The sequence below is a fragment of the Balaenoptera acutorostrata genome, chromosome 7, assembly GCF_949987535.1.
Source record: "Balaenoptera acutorostrata chromosome 7, mBalAcu1.1, whole genome shotgun sequence".
Lineage (NCBI taxonomy): Eukaryota > Metazoa > Chordata > Mammalia > Artiodactyla > Balaenopteridae > Balaenoptera > Balaenoptera acutorostrata.
In genome coordinates this window covers 73,349,559-73,374,548 of record NC_080070.1, presented here as the reverse complement: position 1 = coordinate 73,374,548, position 24,990 = coordinate 73,349,559, and the positions used below count along the sequence as shown (strand labels likewise).

The following is a 24,990-nucleotide window of genomic DNA, read 5'->3' as shown; positions in this document are numbered from 1 at the left end:
GTCCAGCTTTCAACAAAAAGTTGGAAAGCATGCCAAAAAGCAAGAGAAAACAGTCTGAAGAGACAAAGTAAGCATCAGACTAGATTCAGTTACGACAAAGATTTCAGAATTGTCAGACAGAGAACTTAAAATAACTATGAGTAAAATGTTAAGGGCTCTAATGGAAAAAGTTGACAACATGCAAGAACACATGAGTAACTGTAAGCAGAGAGGTGGAAACACTAAGAAACCACCAAAAGGAAATGCCTGAAATCAAAAGCACAGAATGAAGAATGTCTTTGATGGGCTCATTAATAGACTGGACAAGACTGAGGAAAGAACCAGTGACCTTGAAAACCTGTCAACAGAAACTCCTGAAGCTGAAGGGCAAAGAATAAAAGAATGACAAAAAGAACAAAATGCTCCCCCAATCTGGGACAGTTACAAAAGATGTTAACACTTGCATGATGGGAAACCCAGAATAACACGGAAGAACGAAGCAGAAGACTGCTTGAATAATGGCTGGAATTCACAGATACAGGAATCTCAGGGAACATGAAACAGGATACATACCAAAACTGGACACCTGGGCACATCATATTCAAACAGCAGAAAACCAAAGACAAAGAATATCTTAAGAGAAACCAGAAGATATGAGAAAGCATCTTGCCTATAAAGTAACAATGATACGAACTGAAGCAAATTTCTTGTCAGAAACCATGCAAGCAAGAAGCGAGTGAAGTGTTTAAAGTGTTGCAAGAAATAACCCCAGCAACCTAGAATTCTGTATTCAGTGCAATTATCTGTTAAACATGAAAGAGAAATAAAAACTCTCAGACAAACAAAAACTAAGGAAATTTGTTGCCAGTAGACCTGCCTTGCAAGAAATATTTTAAAAAGTTCTTTAGCAAGAAAAAAAAAGGATGTAAATCAGAAACTCAGAGCTGTATAAAGGAAGAAATAAATGAAGGTAAAATGAAATGTTTTATTTTTTTTATTTTTAATTGACTAATTGACTATTCAAAATAAGAATATCACTATGGGAAAGTGAAGTTAATGACAGCAAAATTATAAAAGATGGAAGAGAGGAATTGAGAATACTCTGTTATAAAGTACCTATACCCATTAAGCAGTATAGTGTGATTTGAAAGTGGGTATAGATTTGCTACAAATGTGCACTTCAAACTCTAAGGAAACCGCCACAGAAATTTATTTAAAAGAGGTACAACTGGTATGCTAAGACAGTAGAGAACATGGAATCATATACAATGCTCAGTTAAAACCAGAGAAGGCAGAAAAAGAAGGGAAGATTAAAAAAAAAAAAAAAAGAGTAAGTACAATGATGAGAAAACAGTTACAAACATGGTAGACATTGATCTAACTATATCCATTACCACTTTAAATGTGACTGGTCTAATACACTAATTAAAAGAGACTGTCAAAGTGAGTTAAGAAAAAAAAGATACAACTATATGTTGTCTATGAGAAAACCATTTAAAATATAAAGACACAGATTAAAAGTAAAGGGATGGGGGCTTCCCTGGTGGCGCAGTGGTTGAGAATCTGCCTGCCAATGCAGGGGACACGGGTTCGAGCCCTGGTCTGGGAAGATCCCACATGCCGCGGAGCAACTAGGCCCGTGAGCCCCAACTACTGAGCCTGCGCGTCTGGAGCCTGTGCTCCGCAACAAGAGAGGCCGCGATAGTGAGAGGCCCGCGCATCGCGATGAAGAGTGGTCCCCGCTTGCCGCAACTGGAGAAAGCCCTCGCACAGAAATGAAGACACAACACAGCCATAAATAAACAAATAAAATAAATTAAAAAAAAAAAAGTAAAGGGATGAAGAAAGATATACCATGCTAACACTGGGAAATTACAAATTAAAACCATTATGAGAAACCATTATATACCTACTAGAATGGTTAAAATCCAGAACACTAAACTGAAAATACAAAGTGCTCGTGAGAATGTGGAGCAACAGGAACTCTGATCCACTGCTGGTGGGCATACAAAATGGTACAGCCACTTTGGAAGACAGTTTGGCAGTGTCTTACAAAACTGAACATAGTCTCACCATAAAATCCAGCTATTGCACTCCTAGGCTTTTACCTAATTGAGCTGAAAACCTACATCCACACAAAAACCTACATGTGAATGTTTAGGGCCACTTTATTCATAATTGTCAAAACTTGGAAGGAACCAAGATACCTTTCAATAGGTAAACGGTTAAACAAGCTGTGGCCTCTCCCATATAATGCAGTATTATTCAGTGCTAAAAAGAGCTTTCAAGCCACAGAAAGACATGGAGGGATCTTAAATGCATAGTGCCAAGTGAAAGAAGCTAGTCTGAAAAGGCTACATACTATATGATTCCAAATATATGACATTCTGCAGAAGGCAAAACCATAGAGACAGTAAAAATATAAGTGGTTACCAGGGGTTGATGGAAGGACGGATGAACAGATGGAGCACAGAGGATTTTTAGGGCCATGAAACTATTCTGCATTATATTGTAATGGTGGGTACACGGTATGACATATACATTTGTAAAAATCAATAGAACGTTACAACACACAGAGTAAACCTTAATGTAAATTATGGGTTACATTCATAATAATGTATTGATAGTCATTCATTAATTGTATCAAATGTACCACACTAATGCAAGATGTTAACAAGAGCAGAGACTACAGCAGAGAGGGAAGAGTAATATGGGAACCGTCTATACTATGGGTCAATTTTTCTGTAAATCTAAAACGGTTCTAAAAATTAAAGTCTATTGATTTTAAAATGAAGTCAACGGCAGAAATTAAAACTCTGGCTCTAGTGAGGACGGAGCATTAATAAGAGCTCCTCCTATGGTAAAGGAAAGAAACAAATCTGCTGCTACTTTTTGACACCATACTATGCTCCCAAATGCCAGCAAATATGCAAAATTAACAAAGCCCTTTATTCCCATCTTGAGATTAGCATTGCAAGCGGCAGATAGCTTAACGTGAAAATGTTTATCACTTGCTCCTCAGTTTTCTCATTTTATCAATAAGGTGGCAGAATACAAGTCCTTGAAAAGACTTTCCACAACAATAAGCAATTTAGTTTTCACTGATGAAAATAAATGAAACTCAATTCCTTATCAACTAGAAACGCAAAGTTAAGATTTACTAAGCCCTTCCTAAGTCCTAGGTATGATCCTAAGTGCATGACATACATTACTTAACCGAATCCTCAAAATAACTGAATGAACCAAGTACAAAAATTATTCCCATTTTACAGATGAGAGAATCACAACCTAAAGAGGTTAAGTAAATTTCCCAAGATTGAGGATCCAGATTTCAAGCTGGTAGGTAGATTCAAAGCCTGTGTGACTGCGCCACATTGCTTCTCAATTCTGGGAAAACTAGTGTAAGACCTATTACAAAGATTACATTTCAATAATTTTAAGCAAGAAGAGACACTACAATGGAACTAAGATCGAGTACTAAGATATATAAAGATACTCCAGTTTTGGTCAATCTGGAATAAAATTCTGAGTGAATATTTTTATAAACGTAAGTGCTATCTTAGTGCTGTCTGTGCAGAAATGTGTGTGCATGTCCATGTGTACACATGCATGTGTGATTGTGTATTATGAGAAAGACACAGAGCTAGAGAGAGAGAGAGACAGACAGAGAGAGAGAGAGAGAGAGCAAGAGAGATTTTAAAACATTGTTTAAAAATCTCCTTGTACTAATTCTGGATTATAATAACTTGAAAAAGTCACCAAGGTATCACAACATAACTTCTAACTGCTATACTGAGGGAGATGTATAAAGTTATATATCTCATCTCCGCCTTCCTTCCAATTACTCAGTGTGGAAAATGACATTGGCCTTCTAAAACCTTAACTTATGTTTGGACCCCTTCCATCTTTGAGTCCTATTCTAGTGTTGCTGACCATTAGAATGAATATTTCAGTGGGGCGGGAACAGTCCTATTAGCCCAAGCCAAGCTGTAGCTTTACATGGCTTGTGCTCTATAAGAGGTGAATCTAGCCAGCCAGCTCACTTTGTTCAGAAGTATTAAATGGAAAGACCGTAACACTCAAAGAAAGGCAAAGTTCACTGGGTAAGACCCCAATAATACAATGGAGCATAAAACCTCTAGAATGTTTTACCATAATATTTTATGAAACATATGCACACACACACTCATTGTAACAGAATCCAATTCAAATGGTTTTGGAGGTCAGTTCAAAGTCACCACATATGCAGCATCTTTGTGAGAAATATGTACTATTTCAAAAGTACCCAGACCCAGAAGCTTCCTTTCTCTATTTTATAGTTTATTATCAGTCCCACAGAGCATTATATTAGAGAAAAAAAATCACCTACTACAGCATGATAGAATTTGCAGCCAAAACCTAAAGTTCAGTAAAATAATCCAAATTTCACAATCAACAAATTCTTGTGTTATGGAACAAAAGCAATCACAGAGGGTAATTCTAAAAGGAAGTGTTACTTTAAGTGTGGGCAATAAATAAAAAAATTTTAAAAATTATTTTATTCTTAACTTCAGAACCAATTATGAAAGCCTTTGACGTTCATTCATTGTTATAAAAGGAGCAAAAGACTCTCAATACTTACATTTAAAAGAAAAGTGAATTCGGAATGGGCCTGATTAGAGGTAACTATTCATATTATTCTGAGGTTTCCAAAAAGCCCAAATGCTATGAGCAACTATGATTCTCCTTAGGGGAAGGAAGTAAAGGTCCACTTTGCATGACAAAGGTCAGATTTCTGCAGGCAAATGAGACTTCTATGGTTGACTGTTCCTAGGCTGTCACTGTCTGAGTCCTAAGAGGTCACGAGAGGTTCCAAATTCTGCTCACTGCTTAGGGAACACCCCTGGGGCCACTTTAATCATTTTAAGGTCATTAGAACTTTTCTTACTTTGGTTCCAGCTTTACTCCCGTAAATCTTGCTAATGCATATTGGCAATTCAGTACTGACATAGGTTAAAAAGAAATTGAAAGTATTTAGTATTATATGCAGATCAAAAGATAGAATCCATTTAAAAACTTCTTTTAAATCTAAGATTGAATTCAATGAAATTCAAGTAGACCTCAGAGAGTGATAATCAGGGCCCAATAGAAAAGCTACACTCTATTACGGCTGTACTGGTATTTATATTATATGATCAATGCCACTCCTCTAGATTTCATTTAATATGATAAAGCTTTACTTGAAAATTATCTTATACAGTTTCCCTAATTATCACATAAGTTTAACTATGATAGTATTTTATTGTTTACTTTTTTGTAATAACTATTGAGTCACTAAAATACAACAAATGCTGAAGTAAAAATTATTTGCCTATATTTCAATGCTCTTCTATTTAGTGCAAATATACATCTAAACTTTCTCAACGTGCACTGGAAATATACTAAATGGATTATATTTATAAAAGTTTGAAGAGTTTCACCTATTTGTAATTAATGAGGGGTATCTCTAAGTATTTAGATGTGTAGAAAACATCTGTATTTAATTATATCATACTTTTCTTAGACAATAGGAATTGAAATAAGGAATATTTTGAAACCCCTATAGAGATATAAAAGTATTAATGGCTGTTCAAGCACTTTATTGGTACAATGCTTGAAAATGTTTGGTTTTACAGATCAGCAGCCTGACACTTCATAAATATCAGATATTCGATATAAAGGGAAGAAACTTAACGTAATGGGCAAATACAGAAAATACACCACTAGAAAAGACAAGGGCTGTACCTTTTCACTATTATTACATATCACATAAAGAGATACAGAAGATGAGTTTCATATTAGTACAGATTTGAATTAAATTTTGTAAGGTATATGATAAGCAGGATTTCTCTTTGAATTGTGTTGTGGACTGAGAAATTCTACAAGAATAAATTAACAGCTTGCTATTCATTCTTCAGAGGAAAAATCCTAAGCCGTTCTCATGGAAACAGTGGGACACAAAAGTATGGGTTTTTAGTACTTGTCCTTAAGTATTGAAAAAGATCAAATTTGCTTTCTGGATGCTTACTGGTTCCAAATGCCACTACTTTTCAAACTCAGTGTCACTTCTGCAGTCAGTTTTCAATCTCCCAGTGGTAAGAATATATTCAAAGGCTATGTGCACAGCAGGGTAGAAGTCTTTCTCCCTAAATGTAACTATATCACTCATCAGTAACCTCCTGCCATAAGGGGACTTGTGTTTTCTTTCCTTTTAGTGACTCCTTAGGCTCTTGAATGCCAGTCACTGCCCTAAGACCTGGGGCAATATTCACATAATCTCTGTCAATAGTTCCTACACATGCCATTGGTGCAACTAAATGTCAAGGCTGCAGATCAAAGTCCCCGCACTCTAAAACCCATGTCCTTTATGGATCAATTTTCATAAACTATATGCCATGTTTTAGAAATATGTGGAGGCTCACTCTTTGCTTTGTTCCTTTTATCCCAGAGAAGTTTATTTACATGAAAGGCAATCTGATTTGTAGATAAGAGTGTGAAATTCTCATGCAATACATAAAACTCACTCTTTCCTTTGCATAGCCTTCCATTGAAGTATTTTACTATATCTGATATCTTATAGTAGAAATGTGAACATCTTTCGGCTATTAAAATAAAAAGGCACAAATTGCTTTACAATACTTGGCCATCCTTCCTCAGTGCCTGGTACAATACGGGCTAGATGATAGAATAAATTCTTACTCATGATTGATTTTATTTTTAAATCTTCATTATGCTAGAAGTAAATTATAAGACAGAAAATAGCTTCAGCACGTGTTTTTACAATCTATATCCATTTTAATTATTCAAAATTGCTTGGAAAAATGAATATAATTATTGGAAATCATTTTCACTCTGTAGATTTTATATACAAATTACACAGATCTATAGTTCTTCAAGTAGATCTGAGTAAAATACAATGGACCAAACTCTCTGCTCTGAATATCTTTTCACATCAATTGTGGTTATAAAATTTTTTTAAATTTACAACTTCCTCTAAAGAACTATAGTTAGAAAATCTCAAAAGATTTAGAACATAATGTATACAACTGCTATTTATGCTTCTACCTAGCTAAAATTTAAATATATTTATTATAGAGGTAAGAGCATGTAACACATAAAATATGCACATACCAGAGGGCTAAAAAGGAATATGGGAAAACAAACACAGACTGTAAAGTCATAGAGCTGTTTACTAAATTCCAAATTTATTACAGATTCATTGTCCCAGTTCCCCTAAGCAAATTTTAATACAATAACATGAGATTATTAGCTACAAAGCTTCACCACGAGTTCTCCTATAATCTGTGAGACACTAGGCAAGTCACTTACTCAGGAGCTAGCCTTGGCCTTACCTGTTTTAGTAAACAATCAAAATTTAAGGTTTTTAAAAGTGGGAGGAAAAGATTGTTATTTCCATTTTTGTAGTAAATGGCTGAGGCTCAAAAGAAAATCAGAGAAATGGAGGAAATTACAGAGGTCCTCATTAACGGAGAAGATTGAAATTTTCTGAGAAATCAAATTTCTATTTTCTTTAATTCTTCTCTTTATTGCTAATAAGAAAATAATTTGTCTAAAACCCAAATGTGACTAACCTTTAAATTAAAAAAGCTACTTTGATAATATACTGAATGAACTGACGCAGAAATAGGAGTGTGTGTGCGCGCGCGTCTGCTTATGCTGAGGGCAGAGGTGGAGAGAGCCTGACAGCTATGATTCAAATCCTTCGACGCTCCCCTACAGGTATGGCAAAATAAAGCTGCAGGAAGGTCATGGAAGAGCAAGTGGAGTCTTCTTGTGGAACTGACTTACCAGTTTTTCGAAGAGGGAAATCATCCTTTGCATCTTGTGCTCCTGGTAATGTGTATTTGTAGGATGGAGACGTTCCACTCAGGGGTGGAGAGCTTTGATCCAATGACGTGTGGTGGGCAGCCCTACAAAAGAAAAAGAGGGTTCACCACTTCCCCTTGAGTTTTTACTGCACATTGGTCAGCAATAATCGGTTGCACATGCTGTAACACATGTCTCAGCTGTGTTTATGTTCTTTCTTTTCAGTGTGTACAAACCACAGCCTCATGTAACGAAGTTCAATTTAGCAGTATGTTATGGAATGATGCAGGATGCCCAAGAATGCCCACTGTGTGTTTGGTCACACAGTCACATAGAAAAGTTTGCGTCACTAAAGGAGAGAATTTACCCAGAGCCTGAGATTTGACATCTGAGATTATTGTGTATGTTTTCTTAAGAGCCATATTAGTGGGAAAGTCATCATCCGAATCCTTTTTAGTCAACAATGTAGAACAACCAAGGTAAAAGTAAACATACAGAAGGACTTCATTTAAAAAAAACTGCTAGGTAGTACATGAGAGTACATGAGGGCGCCTTTCTACTGGAGAGACAGTACCGTGCATATAGCCACAGGTCTCCAAACTTCTCTTTTGGGGAATACTATTCAAGCCACTACAGTTAGTAAACAAGTAAAACTTATTATACTTGATACTGTGAAAATAAATTTAAGTACTGAATGTAAAATGTTTTATTGAATTCCTTTCATTAAAAAATGATCTAGCAAAAATGGAATTATGAGTATTATTTTACTGATTATATCACTATAGAATTATCAGAAATAAATATTATGTGTATGTACAAGCAACTATTCCCTTTAATTAAATTTTTGCCAAATCAGTGTTTATTTAAATAACTAATTAAATAAGCATTTAATTTTTGTCATTCAGTGTTCTGGCTTTTGCTTCATGTTCTAAAGAAGAATACCTTTAACAATTTAGATATGAAAGCGTTTTTAGAAAATAAAGTTTTGTTTTCTTCAAAAAAAAAATAAAAAAAAAAATAAAGGTTTCAAGGTAAAGACTGGAGACACATCCTTCTTCAATATGAACCTGACCTTTTAAAATCTTTGGTCTTTCCTGCATTAATACAGTAAAAGAGATGCAATTGTGCTACTGGAGAATAGCTTAGGACTGAACATAGATTACCCAGTGGATATAAACATCTATAATCATTATATATGGAGAAAACATAGATAGGGCATAGTATCACCACCATGATGATTCTACCAATATTATTTATTTGAATCAACATTCTCAAGAATTACCTGGTGTAAGGATATTTTATCTAGCCGTAACTGGCAAAAAGTATTAAGTTCAGATTTCATAAATTAATGACTTATGGCTGTCCAGGAGTTGGACCCTACTGAAGTTCAGTTCAGTACAAAAAAAAGGATTCCTAAGTAACATTTGAGAGCCATGTCGAATATACCCAAGGGAACAGCTAAAGAATTTTCAGCTGACAAGTTGTTTGCATGTAGTTGTTTCCACTTAAGAAGAAAAAAAAAGGTATTATCTTTTCTTAAAACAGGTTTTAACTTAGAAGGAACATGAGTTAGTTATAAATTATGTATGTAATTTTAGGTAATAAAACAGAATTTCTTTTTCAATACTTTTTGATGTTGATTGAACACGTGAAAATTTTCTTCAGGGATTGGTTTCTCAAGTCAATTGACATGCATGATAGAAATTATGTAAACCATTAAAAAATATTTATATAGCATTCTGGAATCTGCCTCATCTTTTTTTTTGGATGCAGAGAAGGGAAGATACTTGTAAGATAGAATTATAAGAACAATAACTCTTTAAATAGAACTCCTGGCATGCTTGAAATGTCAATGTAACAGAGCATCAAATAATCAAGTTTTTACTCTCTTATCCTTATCATGTGATTAAAAAATATGTAAGTGTAAAATCCTAAACATATTTTTAAAATATGAGATGAAACTATGATCTGTTAGTCTATTATCCAAATATGCTTTGCCCATCAGTTCTTCTCCTGATTTTTTAAAAATATCACCTCCTTCATACTTTACAGAAAGAAGAATTGTGTGTTGCACAGTATCTCTTTACTAGACTTGGTGAAAGATGGTTGCATAAAAAACTGTAATACCGCAGTATGTTATGTTGTCAGCGTGTGTGTTAAAAGCCAATCTACTCTCATTTTACAGGGTGGGAAGAAATGATATGAGGTGGGCACGGGTAAACTTGTCACTGAAGCCTTAGATATATCAGTTACTCTTCTTTCTTTCTTTTTTTTTAAATTAAGTCAAAAATCTTCTGGACTTTTAAAAATAATTCAGATCTCCATCTTATTTCAAGCCAAGTAAAATAAAATCTCAACCAGCCAAATCTTCAGAAATTATTGTAAAGATATCAGATGCACCATCTGAGAATAGAAAAATGCAAAATATGAATTAATTTCTATGCCCCACCCTACATTTGTCAGTTATTCATTTGGCAAAGAACATGTATAATACTTTCTAGCCCTCAAGATGATACTTGCTAACATTTATTTAAGAGCTAGGCTCTGTTATATACTTTACCACATTGTTTCACAGGACCTTCCCAGAAACCCTAGAGGGCAGGTACTATTATCGTCCTCTTTTTACAGAGTAAAAACCTGAGCCTTGGAGAATTTGAGAAGCTTGCCCACGGCCTTATAGCTGAGAACTTGGCAGGCCAGAGATTTGTGCCCAGGTTGGCTGAATTGAGAACCTGTGATCTTTACCCCTGGGAATGAAAAAAGCCAAACACTGAACATACGTGTACCAGAGCTTGGGATGGCGGCTCACGGAATGATTTTTTCCATTAGTTGGAGTGTCTTTTGTTGCTGATTTACTCAACAGGAATTCTTGAAGCTTCTGCTTTACTTCTGTACTTGCCACTGCCCCTGAAACACACACATACAGAAACAGATGGTGATTTGCAGTTCTGTCCTTTCAAGCCTCTGGAATATTTAGCAAAAATTAAGAAGTAACACCACTCGTCACAGCATATGAAGTTTTCCTATTAAAAGAAGAAACCAGAGTCTAAACAGGCTTTAGAAAATGACATAGTAATATTTTGTAACTACTGCTTCAACTGCCAATTTTCAAAAGACCTTCGATGATTTCTTTAATTGCTTTTGCAGAAAGGGGATTCCCAGAATTAATACTAATTTTTTCCTAAGCTTTAAAAAATACTGCTGAGGAACAGAACACTGCTTTTTAAAAGTCAAGAATCTTGGGGGACCATATAAGTGATTAAGCAAATTAAAATGAGCTCTTCTGAATTGCTAGCTTCAAAAACTTTTTAAAAAAGCACTTTTGAGCATTAAACAAATAAATATTGCTGACAATTCCAGTTTAAGTCATCACATTTTAAACCTTGCTACGACCTGATTTTGAACTGACCTCATACAGGGGAATTATTTGGATCTGTCTCCCTCTTGTGGATAGTTGCTTTTTTTTTTTTTTTTTTTTTTTTTTTAAAACAAAAGTTCTACCTTAAATCTTCTCAAAGTTTGGGTACTTGAAAACTAAATGAGACAAGGCTTGACTTATTGAAGAGCAATTATTACTTGAGCAGGAGGAAGGTATGGTGGAGTAATGTGCAAGTAAGTTTATTATTAAACACAATGGCATAGTTATATTGCCTTCGTATAACATTATTCGTATAACATTACGTTACGTTATACATTCGTATAACATTATTTTTAAGGCTCAAAGCAACAGAAATGAGCATCTTTGCCAAACAATGCTATGTTTATTTCTGGAGATGCTTGTAGACTGAACGCAGAGAGCTGATATGTGAATGCCAAAGCTTTACATTTAGGTCCATAATGTATTCTTTTACTTAAACACAGACAATTTTGACAAGTTTAATTCCACTCTTTATCAGGCTCCTTTCTGAATGACCATCAGCTAAAGATGAGGGAAGAGATCCATCTTTTACCCTGGTGCCTCTTACTTTCTCGTCCTCTATCTTTGCCTCTGAGAGGAGGAAGCTGCTGTTCTCTGCGATGCCTCTCTACTTCCTGTTCTTGCCTCTGCTGCTCCAGTTTCTGCTCCTTTTCTAGCAGTTCTTGTTGCTGTTTTATGGCTAGAAGTTCCTGTTGCAACTTGCGAGAAGAGAAAGACATGAGAGTGTGCAATTTCTTTAGGCTTCATAGTCATCAATGACCAAAATCGAAAGGTTATGAGCTTTTGGAAATTATTTGTATTTACATTTTACCCATTTTTTGGTATATTATTGAAATCTAAAGACAAGCAACTAATGCCATAAATGGTCTTAAGGTCATTAACAAGCAAGTTTTTAGGTAGTTTCAACACCTACGCCATCCTATCACAATATTACCAAATTCACTCAGCTCTTCAGTTCCTTGAGTAACTTTTCTTTGTGCATCTGAAATACATGATACAGGCAAAGAAAGGCAGGAACTTCCCAGAAGTCTGTTTTACCAATTCCCTTGCAACATAAACAACTGAAATCTTCACTTCTTATCCTGAGAAATTGTGTGAACATAATCAAACTGAATAGAATAGTGAGATATGAGTTAATTTGGGGGAAATCTACCTGAAATAAAATGAAGGCTAAAAATTTCAAAACCTTCCAAGAAGGTTTTCAATAGATGAATGCAATCTGTATATCCATAACAAGATCTTCTCTCAAAATAGCAAAGTCTAATTAGTTCACTCAGCACACAAAACCCTTCAGATTAGAGACTGGTCAAGAAGAAATCACTTCCATCAGACTACACTTTGATGCACTGTTGTTTGGCTGTCTGAATCCCTTGAATTCACTTCCACATAATGTACATCATGAATATAAAGCATTCTTAATAACCATTTTGAGATGTCAATTTTCTCTCAGACTGAGAAATAGACATGGAATAATCGTAAATGTGCCCATTGAGGAATAACTCAAGACTGAGTTCTACTAGGCTCTGACATTACTAGATACGAGATCTAGACAACTTACTAAGCCACTCAGAGCATTGGTTCCTCATATATAAGACAGAGGAGGGCTTCCCTGGTGGCGCAGTGGTTGAGAATCTGCCTGCCAATGCAGGGGACACGGGTTCGAGCCCTGGTCTGGGAGGATCCCACATGCCACGGAGCAACTAGGCCCGTGAGCCACAACTACTGAGCCTGCGCGTCTGGAACCTGTGCTCCGCAACAAGAGAGGCCGCGATAGTGAGAGGCCCGTGCACCGCGATGAAGAGTGGCCCCCGCTTGCCGCAACTGGAGAAAGCCCTCGCACAGAAACGAAGACCCAACAGAGCCAAAAATAAATAAATAAATAAATAAATAAATAAATAATAAAAATAAAGGAATTCCTTTAAAAAATAAGAAGAAGAACTAGTAACAGCTGGGTGTATGTTATTAAAAAAAAAAAAAAAGACAGAGGAATAATCTCCCTCATGCATCATGTTCAAAATGATATGAAATTTAAGTTGTAAGTTTGAACAATAATAATTTTGCTTATTATTACTATTTTAAACTCTAAATACTAATGAAGTTAGTGTAATTTGCTGTTTATATGAGACAGGTGCCTAAAACTCTGATATTTACACTGCACAGTAACAGAACAAAAATAAAAAGTTATATGGAATGGCATCAGAGTCACTGTGGAGCAACAGGAAGCCAACTCCGCATGTCAAGCATGATGGCTTCACTCGTCCCAGAAGGACATGGCCAGAAGCATTTCTGGTTACTTTTCAAATTATAATCTTTGACATTTTGGATTTGATCCACCAGTCTCTTAATAGGTGTTTTTAGATACTCCATTCTAACCAAAAATTTCATAATTCTGCTTAAACTTTGCCTTAAATGTTAATTCTATATAGATATTGGGGTTGATCAAGTTGATTTATTGCTTCACCCAAAGCCCCAATGGAATTGAATATTAATCTCTCTTAGGAATTAGAAAAGCACCCGATTTAATTTCCACAGCTACTATTCTCAAAGATTGCGGGAATGAGGTTAAAAAAAAAAAAAAAAGAAACAAAACTTCACTACTCCAGTTTCATGTTCCAGTCCAAGACAGAGGCAGAATGAAGTAGTAGCTTTGGAGGTAGACGAGGCAAGATTACAAATCCTGGAGCACCCACTTACTGGCTGTGTAGCCTTGGGCAAGTTACAGTGTTTCTGCCTCAGATTACTAGGTGGAAAAATGGGATAACAGCATCTAACTCAACAGATGATTATAGAAGCCAAAGACTCAAAACACTAATATAAGTAAAGCATCATGCTGTGTCTTCCTCATAAAAGTAAAATCTAGATGAATGTTAAAAGCATCAACTTTTAGTCCTATGCATAAAAAATATAAAACAATAAAATTTAAAAAATTTTAAAGCAAAGAAACTTCCTAAACTTAAAGGGAAATTTTAAGTATGACTTTAGTTTCTGAAAAAGCAACTTATTACTTCAGAAAATAATTCCAAACACTTTTCTCCCTCCCCTTTTCCAATATTTTCTAGGTGTCAATAAACCTGCTATATACTACGTTGTTTGGGGTAAAGTAACAATTACTTGTTACTATTAACTTTTGAGTAACATCAAACAATTAATTACTTAAAAAAATTTTATGTTGATCTTTATAACTACAAAAGGCATCAAACATAAATGAAAAGAACTATCTAAAGCTGTAACTTATCAGTATCGCCCTATATTCAGGGCAACACGACTTGCATACCACAGCAAAATGAAACAAACCTTCAAGTATGGGGAAGAATATAAATTTTACTCATTCATCATTGCCATTTTAACATGCTTAGAATGAATGAAGAAGGAAATCTGGACATTATTGTTACTATTATTGTTTCAAAGGTCAAACTGAAATAAAATGTTCCAGAATCACTCAAAAGTAAGTCTATAAACTAAATGAAGGTTTCCTATACTGCAAAATACAACCAGGATTCCATATGAGACTTAAAATCCTCACTCTTATTTTTAAGGTATCTTATGGGTCAATATATTGTAAGCGTCTTTTAGTAAAGTTCACTAGTTAAAGGAAAAAAATATTACATTTTATATCAGGTATCAAAGAGCCTTTTTCTGAAAATAAGTTAAAATAGGTCTTCCAGGCTAAGGAAATATAAAACAAGGAACATAGGAAAGAAAAAGCATTTTTACCCTCTCAGACACTGTAATATCAATGTGGTAAAATTATATAATATTAACATAGATTAGTTATCTATATTAACCCCACATAAATGTGCTTGTATTTTATTTGCAAGTGAGTAAAAGATCAATTTCTTTTTTTTTTTTCAAACATCTTTATTGAAGTATAATTGCCTTACAATAGTGTGTTAGCATCTGCTTTATAACAAAGTGAATCTGTTATACATATACAATATGTTCCCATTTCTCTTCCCTCTTGCATCTCCCTCCCTCCCACCCTCCCCATCCCACCCCTCTAGGTGGTCACAAAGCACCGAGCTGATCTCCCTGTGCTATGCGGCTGCTTCCCACTAGCTATCTATTTTACATTTGGTAGTGTATATATGTCCATGACACTCTCTTACCCTGAAAAGATCAATTTCTGCAGGGCAGAAATGGAGACACAGATGTAGAGAACAAACGTATGGACACCAAGGGGGGAAAGTGGCAGGGTGGTGGTGGTGGTGGTGTGATGAATTGGGAGATTGGGATTGACATGTATACACTGATGTGTATAAAATGGATGACTAAGAAGAACCTGCTGTATAAAAAAATAAATTAAAAAAAATGTAAAAGCAAAAAAAAAAAAACCAAGTGTCTATAATACAATATAATAAAAATGAAATAATATAACATACTTTATTATATTAATAAATTAACATAAGTTAAGTCATTTTTGAAGGAGTTGGACATAAAAGTGGACTTATTACAAATATTTGCTAGTTTATATTACTGTCACAACAAATTCAAATTAAACATCTACTAAGCCAGACCAAAATAGCTTTGTTTTAATTATTTTTGTCAAGAAGTTGAAAGACATTTTACAAATAAAGCTTAAGTAATATTTATCTCTGAGGATACAAGAGAATAAATAGATACACAGACACTGATAATAAATACTCCAGCACACATAATTGTGGGATATGGACATATTTCTCCTAGAATAATTTAAACAACTTGGGTCTCAAATTGTCAACTACTCCCAAAATTCTTTCAATAAATTCTTATCTACAGTCTATTAGACTTATATAAAAACACTGAAAATATATGTATCAGTTTCTTTATATACAATTTTGTTGAGCTTTTCATTATGTTAATATTTTGAATGTATACATTATGAGGTCTTTTCCATAAAGAAGATTAGGACATACTCAGAACATCTACTTATAGAGCACTCAGAACATCTACTTATAGACCAAAGACAAAAATAAAAAAAGGCTCTCTCTTCACATAAAGGGATTAATTTATCCTCTCTGGTAAATAGTATATGCAGATTCTTTTTTTAAAATTAATTTTTATTGGAGTATAGTTGCTTTACAATGTTGTGTTAGTTTCTACTGTACAGCCAAACGAATCAGCTATATGCATACATACATACATATATATATATGGCTCTTTTTTGGATTTCCTTCCCATTTAGGTCACCACAGTGCATTAGGTAGAGTTCCCTGTGCTATATAGTATGTTCTCATTAGTTACCTATTTATACATAGTATCAGTAGTGTATATGTGTCAACCCCAATCTCCCAATAACCCCCTCTCCCCCCCCTCCCTTTCCCCCTTGGTATCCATACATTTATTAGAAATATAAAATGGGTCTTTCCAGGCTCATCGTTCTTCTTGGTGGAGAGTAGATGGGGCAAATGGACAAAATCATGTAGAAGAGAATCTGAAAAAGGGTGGGAAGTTACTATTCCTTACTATTGATGCTGTAAACTAACAGAAAAAAGAGTGGTAGAGGCTCCTCTCCAAGAAGCAAAGCAGGTTTTTCGCCAGGATTCCTTTTACTTACCCAGGTTTTTCACTAGTACAATCAAAGTTTCCTCCCAGCCATGCATCCGTATCTTTTCATAGTGAAATATCCCTCCACTGTTCCCTCTTATGCCCATGTTATGGTGCAGGCTCCCTGAGTCAACCGTCAGAGACAAAGAAACGTTTGCTACCTTGATGTGCTCCTGAAGCTGAGCCTGGTGCTGCCGTGTCAAATTCTCATGCTGTTTCTGAAACTCTGCGATCAAGAGCTGCTTCTGGATTTGCTGCTGTTGCTGGATGAGGAGTAACTCCTGCTGCAGTTGCTTCTCACGCACTACAGGGTCCACCACGGGCATCATCATCCTGAGGTCTGTCCTTAGGTCTAAAGGCGAGATGGGCTCCAGGCCCACAGGAACCTCTGACTTTACATCAACTGGAGAGATGGAAAAAAAAGGATGGATGATAGAGGACAGAAAATTAGCACACTGACTTGGAAACAAATGAAAAGTGAAAGACACTATACCCCATTAGACAAATTTTACATCAACAAATCTCGTCTTTTTTTCACAAGGATGGTAAAAGGTCTTCTGTATATCAGGCTTGATAAAATGAACCACAGGCTAATTTTCAGCCAGAAATTTGTACTCTGCTGTGAAATCTTCCACATATCCATTTTTCAAAGAGATGACTCCAAAGATTCACGGATATCAAAGTTGTTCATAAAACTTATTCTATTGCACCACTTACCAAATTCAAGTCAAAAAAAATGCAACTCTATTGAGGAAAAGATGCCATGTTATATTAGAGAACTTCTAACACAACTAAATTTTTACACTTGCAAACATTTTTGTTTGTAATCAGAGTCAGAAAATATATTCTAAGATATATTCCTTAAGAAGTAAAGTTTTAAAAATAATGTATTTGTAGGGCTACCGGACCTACCAAAGAAAAAGTAAAAATATGCATGCTAAAATGTGGGAAATGGTGAGTAGAAAGAAAATACAGACCCAGCGTAGACAGAAGTCACCTAATTTTCAATTTTAAATCATTGTAAAAATTTAAAAACTATTGGAACCAAAAAAAAAAAAATGCTTCTATAAATCGACTTTGATATTCAGGCTGCCAATTTTCAACCTCTACTCTAAATCTAAATGCCTAGGACTTCCCTGGTGGTCCAGTGGTAAAAAACCCGCCTTACAATGCAGGGGACGCGGGTTCGATCCCTGGTCAAGGAACTAAGATCCCACATGCTGTGGGGCAACCCGCGCGCCACAACTACTGAGCTCGTGTGCCTCAACTAGAGCCCGTGTGCTACAAACTACAGAGCCCATGTGCCCTGGAGCCTGGGTGCCACAACTAGAGAAGAGAAAACCCGCACGCCACAACTAGAGAGAAGCCCACACACCACAACGAAGAACCCACATGCCGCAACGAAAGATCCCGCATGCCTCAACGAAGATCCTGCATGCCACAACTAAGACCCGATGCAGCCAAAAATAAACAAATAAAATAAATAAATAATAAATAAAATCTTTTAAAAGAATCTAAATGCCTGTTCCCATAACTTTTAAAAGGATGTGTCACCCTCAGGGTAACTTTTATCCTGAGTGTGCTATTTAAGTTCTCTGGGTCTCAGTTCCCTCATAGGCAAAATGGAGATAATTACCATTAACAATAACAACACAGAGTTGTTAAAAGGATTAAATGTGATAATCCACTCAAAGACTGACAACATATAGCACATCCCTCAATAAATGCTTTTTCTAAAAAAATTATGTAAAAACAGAAATTTCCTGTGTATTAAAATAAATCATCAACACTGTGGGGCTAACCAAACAAAAATATGGAGCCAGTATGAAAATAAAATTGTTTATGATTTCTATTAAATATTAGAAAATAGAAACACTAAAATGTCTAGAAAAATTATGAAACAAGAAAACAAAGAAATATAGCCAAACAACTAAAAAAAAATCCACCTTCACTAGTAAAGATATGCAAATTTTAAATAAAAATAAGGCATCATTTTCTAATGATTAAATATCATATATATGATTCACATATATGCATATGTGTATGTACAACACCCCGTTGTATAGGGTAAACATATGACCAAGTAGACAATTATATGTTGCAAGTGGCACCGCCAGTTGGTTTAAAACTTCTGAAAAAGTGATACGTGATATCACAATTTGGTGATATCTGTCAAGAGGCATTAAGTATTTCTACCATTTGATTCAGGTTTGCCAACTCTTGGAATATATCTTAAGGAGATAATACTAACAGGAAGAAACAGTTCAATGTCATACTGTTTACTGAAGTATTATTATTTTAATTGAAATCACCAACTACAAGGAAATGTCTAGTAAAATATGTCACATCCATTTCATGGAAAAATATGCAATCATTAAAAATAATGTTTATGGGAACATCAAAAATGTTGTTACAACATTAAATGAAAGAACAATAATAAAAATGACATATACCCTATGATAACTCTTAAAAAAGAAGTTAATTTAGTCAATGTACATTTACCGAGAACCTTAAATTCCCAAGGTGATTCTAGATGTTTGGGTTCGGTAGTAAAACAAAAAGACAAAAAAATTCTAGCCCTCATAGAGCATATATTCTACTGGAGATTTAATGGTATCAGTCTCTGAATTCTACCAGCAAAGACTGGTGAGATTAGAGAACAAAAGAAAGTTGTATTTTGGGTGGAAATATGAATAATTTTCCCCCTTCTACTTTTCCGTATTTTTACAAATTGTATCTAATGCTGTGACTCCTACTCTGAGTAACTTAAATTTGAAGAGTCCAGGTTGGAAACTACAAAGTTAATATTCCATGCGAATTTAAGAGATATTTTCAGCAAGTCAGTAAAGCCTAACATAAATTCTCTCTATAGAAGTTAAGGCTTCAAACACTAAATGAAACAATGTCTTGCTTATCATCTGAACTGTGTGTACACACAGGCATGTGTGTGTACAGGCACGTGTGTGCGTCAGCTTGTAGGGGTGGAGTGGGGGAATTGGTATCAATCTTGGTTGTTGACACTGGTGATTTTTCAATGTATAGATCAGAAGAGCTTGCACTGACAGTGCTGTATATGTCAGTTTAATGAAAATGGGAAAACAATTTATTAATAAACCATAGTTTGGGGGACAGTGTCTTCTAAAACATGATATTTACAAAAGGAAAAATAATAATTGTGACAAGTTTGGAACTAAGTGAGGAAGATGGCCTGTAAGATCTCTTGGTCAGAAGGTCCAGTGTAGAACTTTCAATTAAGGCTCTGGAGTAACGTGAGATTTTGAGCATTAATTTATAGAGTTGGCGTTATTCCAACCAAAAGCAGTGGCTGTTAAGCATATATTTCACTTTTACATTAAAAAGGCCAAACTAAAGCCTCAGTTTTTACATGGACATCTCAATAAACAAATTTAACCCTATAAAGGCAAAATGTAAAATTTCAAGAGACCCTGGGGTCTCTTGTTGCTGGCATTCTTATTATCCATAAACTATAACCGTCAACCCCCCCACCAAAAAAAAAAAAAAAAACCCAAAAGAGATAAGGAAAAAAGAGCCCCAGAACTCTCCAAAACAGCTAGTGTAAGCCTCAAAGGGTAATTTGACTTCTTAACCTGCTATCCCAACAGAAATGATTGTGTCTAACTGCTTGCCTTTGTTCAGAGACTAATCACTAAATTGTGAAAAATCACCCTCAACTTACAAAAACTGCTCTTGATTATAAATAATTGCCCAAGACTGAGAGAAAGAGGCAGGCAAGATCCCAGTCTTTCATCCAATTTATTCAGCAGCAATCCACATTCCATTTGTCTAGACTAAATATAGCAGCGTTTACACAAGAAATCAATAGTGCTTGCAGAGAGGAGAGCGAAGGCATGAATATTTCATCAAACCCAGAGAGAAATGGCAATCAGCAAACTGATGGTTCTGTGTAGGTCATCTCTGGCCTGCTGGATTAGTTCCTGTTACTTGGACAATAGCTCATCTCTGGTTAATCATAATCATATCACAGCCATTCTTTCTATTTTTAAAATTAATTGCATTGTGGGTGACAAAGGCTCATCGTATTCCAAAAAGAATGATGGATTTTTCTTCCATCTTCTGTGACAGGCTAATAAGCCTCCCCAGGAGCAATAATAGTAACACAATACCAGGGCTGAGTTTCAACAAGTTACAGTCACTTACACATCACAGAATGTGGAAGAAAGGGCATTGTCCACAGCTGCTGTATTATCATAATTAGAAATAATCAACTAACAAGGAAAAATTAACAACCAATTTTAACAGTGAGGAAATGGAATCATCACTATTAACAACATTTCTTGTCTAGGAACATGCAAATTCCTTACAAATTACTTAGAACAGGTGGCCAGTGATACATAAGTTAGAAGAAAGCTGACGATAACAGTAGCATTAGCATTACTTATAAACAAATCCTGTTTTCTTAACAGATCTCATAACTTTATTTGGACTCACCCTATTTGTCTGAGATTTCTAATACATGTGACATATATATGTATACTACATGTTTATTGTTATTCTAATAGCAAATACCCAGTCAGAACATTTCCACATATATTTAGTCTTATTATCACTTTACAAAGTTCTGCTCGTTCTTTCCTCAGTGTCTTTTCTTACTTACTCTTTGATAGTTATTCCTTCCTCTACTTAGGACTTATCAACTCATGCAATTTTTTAGAAATAGTTTTTACTTTAAGAAACATGGAAACAAAAAAGCTCCCATTTCAAAATAAAAATCTCAGCTCATATAGATGCTTATGATAACTACATTTATTTCAGCAACATATACACCTGTTCAGCTGTAACTAAATTTCTTTGATAAATATGTTTTTTTAAATACCCAGACCATTAAAGAGTTAAATCAAAGTACTAAGGATACTCTAAGTAGTCATGGCATGTTTCTTAATTTTTCACTTTAGATGCTATTATTTATAGCTCAGGTACGTAGGGAGAATTTTCATATGTTCAAAAACAGGAATCTTTGGTTGCTTCTTTATCAGCTGGGTTACAAACAAGAAACCATCCATTTTAAGAGTGTTTTAAGTGAATAACTCGCAAACCTCATGGATGGAAAAATTCTAAGAATGCAAATTTTGACCATTTACAACTATCACAACAATGGTTAAAGACTGTTCACGCTGTTCCTCTGAATGAGATCCCGAAGCAGTGCAGTGTAAAGCACAGGCTTTCACACACAGGAAAAAGGCACAGGCACAATCTCGCCACCAATTTGTATGTGTCAATTCAGTTAAAAGTTGAAACCTGAAGACATGTGACAAAAAATGGAACCATGTTTAACTATCTCAGTTAATATTCACAATTACAGCAGCTACAATAATATTCAGGATACAGCATCACCCGTGCTGCCCAGGGCCAGTTTACATGGAAAACAAGTTCTTACACCAAGAAATAGTTGACCACACCACTGGCAGGTGGACGTATGAATAACAATTTCCAGATCTGGGAGAAACAAATGTTGCTCTGATCATCTGCTCAGCTTCTTTTGTTCCTCCTTTCCTGCACAGAAATCTTTGGGCCTGCAGACTCCGCCCATGGGAAAAGGCTGCCTGTTGTGCTGTTTTGTGCTTTAACATCATCCTGTCAAATATGTGGGCCTGTCATTAGTTCAGGGTTCAGAAAAGAATGTGGACATGGAGAACAGTATAGAGGAGTTTTTTTTCCTTAAAAATCTGAAAATAGAATTGCCATGTGACCCAGCAATCCCACTACTGGGCATATACCCAGAGAAAACCATAATTCAAAAGATACATGCACCCCAATGTTCACTGCAGCACTATTTACAATAGCCAGGACATGGAAGCAACCTAAGTGTCCATCAACAGAGGAACGGATAAAGAAGATGTGGTACATATATACAATGGAATATATTACTCAGCCACAAAAAGGAACGAAATTGGATCATTTGTAGAGACGTGGATGGACCTAGAGACTGTCATACAGAGTGAAGTTAAGTCAAAAAGAGAAAAACAAATATCGTATATTAACACATGTATGTGGAATCTAGAAAGATGGTATAGATGATCTTATCTGCACAACAGAAATAGAGACACACACGTAGAGAACAAACATATGGACACCAATGGCGAGAAAGGGGTGGTGGTGGGATGAACTGGGAGAAAGCGATTGACATTATATACTGTTGATACTATGTATAAAATAGATAACTAATGAGAACCTACTGTATAGCTCAGGGAACTCTACTCAGTGCTCTGTGGTGACTTAAATGGGAAGGAAATCCCAAAAGAGGGGATATATGTATACGTATAGCCGATTCACTTTGCTGTACAACAGAAACTAACACAAAAGTGTAAAGCAACTATACTCCAATAAAAATTAATTTAAAAAAAAAGAATGTGGAATAGCTGTCTCGGATACATGTAATCCAGACTTTTTCAAAGTATAGCCTTTAATAATAGTTTAAGTACATGGGAAACTCTGCAGGAGTTTATATGAAACTTCATCAGGAATAGACATCTTTCACTAATCTTTTCCTACTTGTTTCTTTTTTGCAGCCTTCGCCAGGACAGGCTGGTTCTATTAACATATGTGTACATGTATCCTAATGATACCACGTCATCTATGAAACTCTGCTCAATACCAAGATGTTCACTTATGCTGGTTTGACAGGTAGTGTCAGAGAGATTATTACCCGCTCTGTATAGTATGTACTGCCTTGTCCTGTCATTTCTGTACTTTCTGGCCAAACCAAAATCAATATGGAATAATAACAGTGACACCCACTACCAATTAGGAAGTTATCTGGTTTACTGTGTCTTAAACTCTTCATATGCACATACGCAATTCTACTGATGATCTGGTCAGCTAACGCAAGTACAGTTTTCACTGTGAGCCTTCTTGAACAGAAACTGGAGAGGTCTTGGAGAATGGATGGAAGAAGATCCATAAGTATCACTTACAGTCTTTGTCTTATTGATACACCTTTATGTGTGGGATGTCAATCCCACCATGAAGAATCTTAAAGTTTGCTCTGGTACAGCAACGGGGGATACCTAGCTTTTGTGATTCTAGCTTCACTGCCACTTCCTCATCATTGGTTACGTTGATCCTGAAGAAAGAGTTCTTCAGGTAGAATCCATGGGCTTTGGGAAAGAAACAGAACTTAAATGTTCTTCTTCCTTCAACTCCATGGAATTGATTTACATTCATTTAAACCACCTTGATATTTCCTTTTCTGAAATCCTGTTATCACCTCTCACTCCCTTTCTTTTAACACTGATTTGGAACAAAAGAAATCCAATTTTGTAATTTTATTTACACTTTTACCCATTATATCTTATTTGTTATATCACAGCATGCTGTTTGTATTTTGTTCCTCTAGCTCTTTGCCTCAATAACTACATTGCAGCATAAATTCTTAAGTATAATATAATTAATACTATCTAAAGAAAGTATTAGACTGTTTAGGGCTGTGTGTATCTAAAATAACATTGATATCACTGTTTTTAAAGTATCATAGGTTGACATATCACTTTTCATTTACACCTTTATTCAGCAAATATTTGTAAAGCCATATTAATTGCCAAAACAGTTTTTAGTCAACAAGAGAAGGAACTGCCTTCAAGGAACTCATGTGTTGATGCACATCAAGCCATAAACCAATGTAGAAAACATGACGCATTAAGGGCAATGATGTTGGTGCTCTAGAATCCCACCTGGGCCCTCTTCTATTTTCCCTCCAGGACTCTCAATGGTGATATTTTCCATTCCCAGGACTTTATTTGCTTCCTCTATGGTCACAATTCTGTCTCCAGACTAAACATCTATTCTAAACTTGCCACCGATATGTATAAGTAGTACTGGTACTCTTCATTTACCTGTCTTACTCTGCTCTTTCTCCAGTACCTCTGGTCTCAGTTTGTGCACCCAGAGGAGAACATGAAAGTGATATTTGACTCCTCTTTCCCTTTATTATCCATACCCAATCAACATAAACAATCTTTTCTACTCTTAAATATTTTTTGAATTCATCAAGCTCTCTCCACTACCACTGCCTATTTTACTAAAGCAGCCCTCTGTCACTTTCCTGGGTAACACCCATCAGTGGAACCCCAATCTTTAACATGATGGCCTATCCCTCTATGATGTGCTTTCTGCCCATGTTTGCAGCTTCAACACCCCCTACTCTCCTCCCTTCATTTGAATCACACCGATCTTCTTTTCAGTCCGTA

General features: G+C 35.5%; 1 protein-coding gene and 1 pseudogene across 11 annotated transcripts in view; both read right to left on the bottom strand.

The window, feature by feature from the left end:
• Nucleotides 1–24,990, bottom strand: part of HDAC9 (histone deacetylase 9) — a 572,450-nt gene that overhangs the window by 461,155 nt on the left and 86,305 nt on the right. For 3 of the 11 annotated variants that reach the window (XM_057549719.1, XM_057549725.1, XM_057549722.1), the window contains exons 3-6: nucleotides 16,927–17,168; nucleotides 11,790–11,940; nucleotides 10,611–10,731; nucleotides 7,807–7,928 (exon numbers count right to left, since the gene is read on the bottom strand). In XM_057549719.1, coding sequence (XP_057405702.1) covers nucleotides 7,807–7,928; nucleotides 10,611–10,731; nucleotides 11,790–11,940; nucleotides 16,927–17,168 — 636 coding nt within the window. Of the gene's footprint in view, nucleotides 1–7,806; nucleotides 7,929–10,604; nucleotides 10,732–11,774; nucleotides 11,941–16,926; nucleotides 17,169–24,990 lie in introns of all 11 variants that reach the window. The other 8 variants (XM_057549720.1, XM_057549726.1, XM_057549723.1 and 5 more) reach the window with 5 other exon arrangements.
• On the bottom strand, nucleotides 23,140–23,968 carry LOC103011549 (casein kinase I-like; annotated as a pseudogene).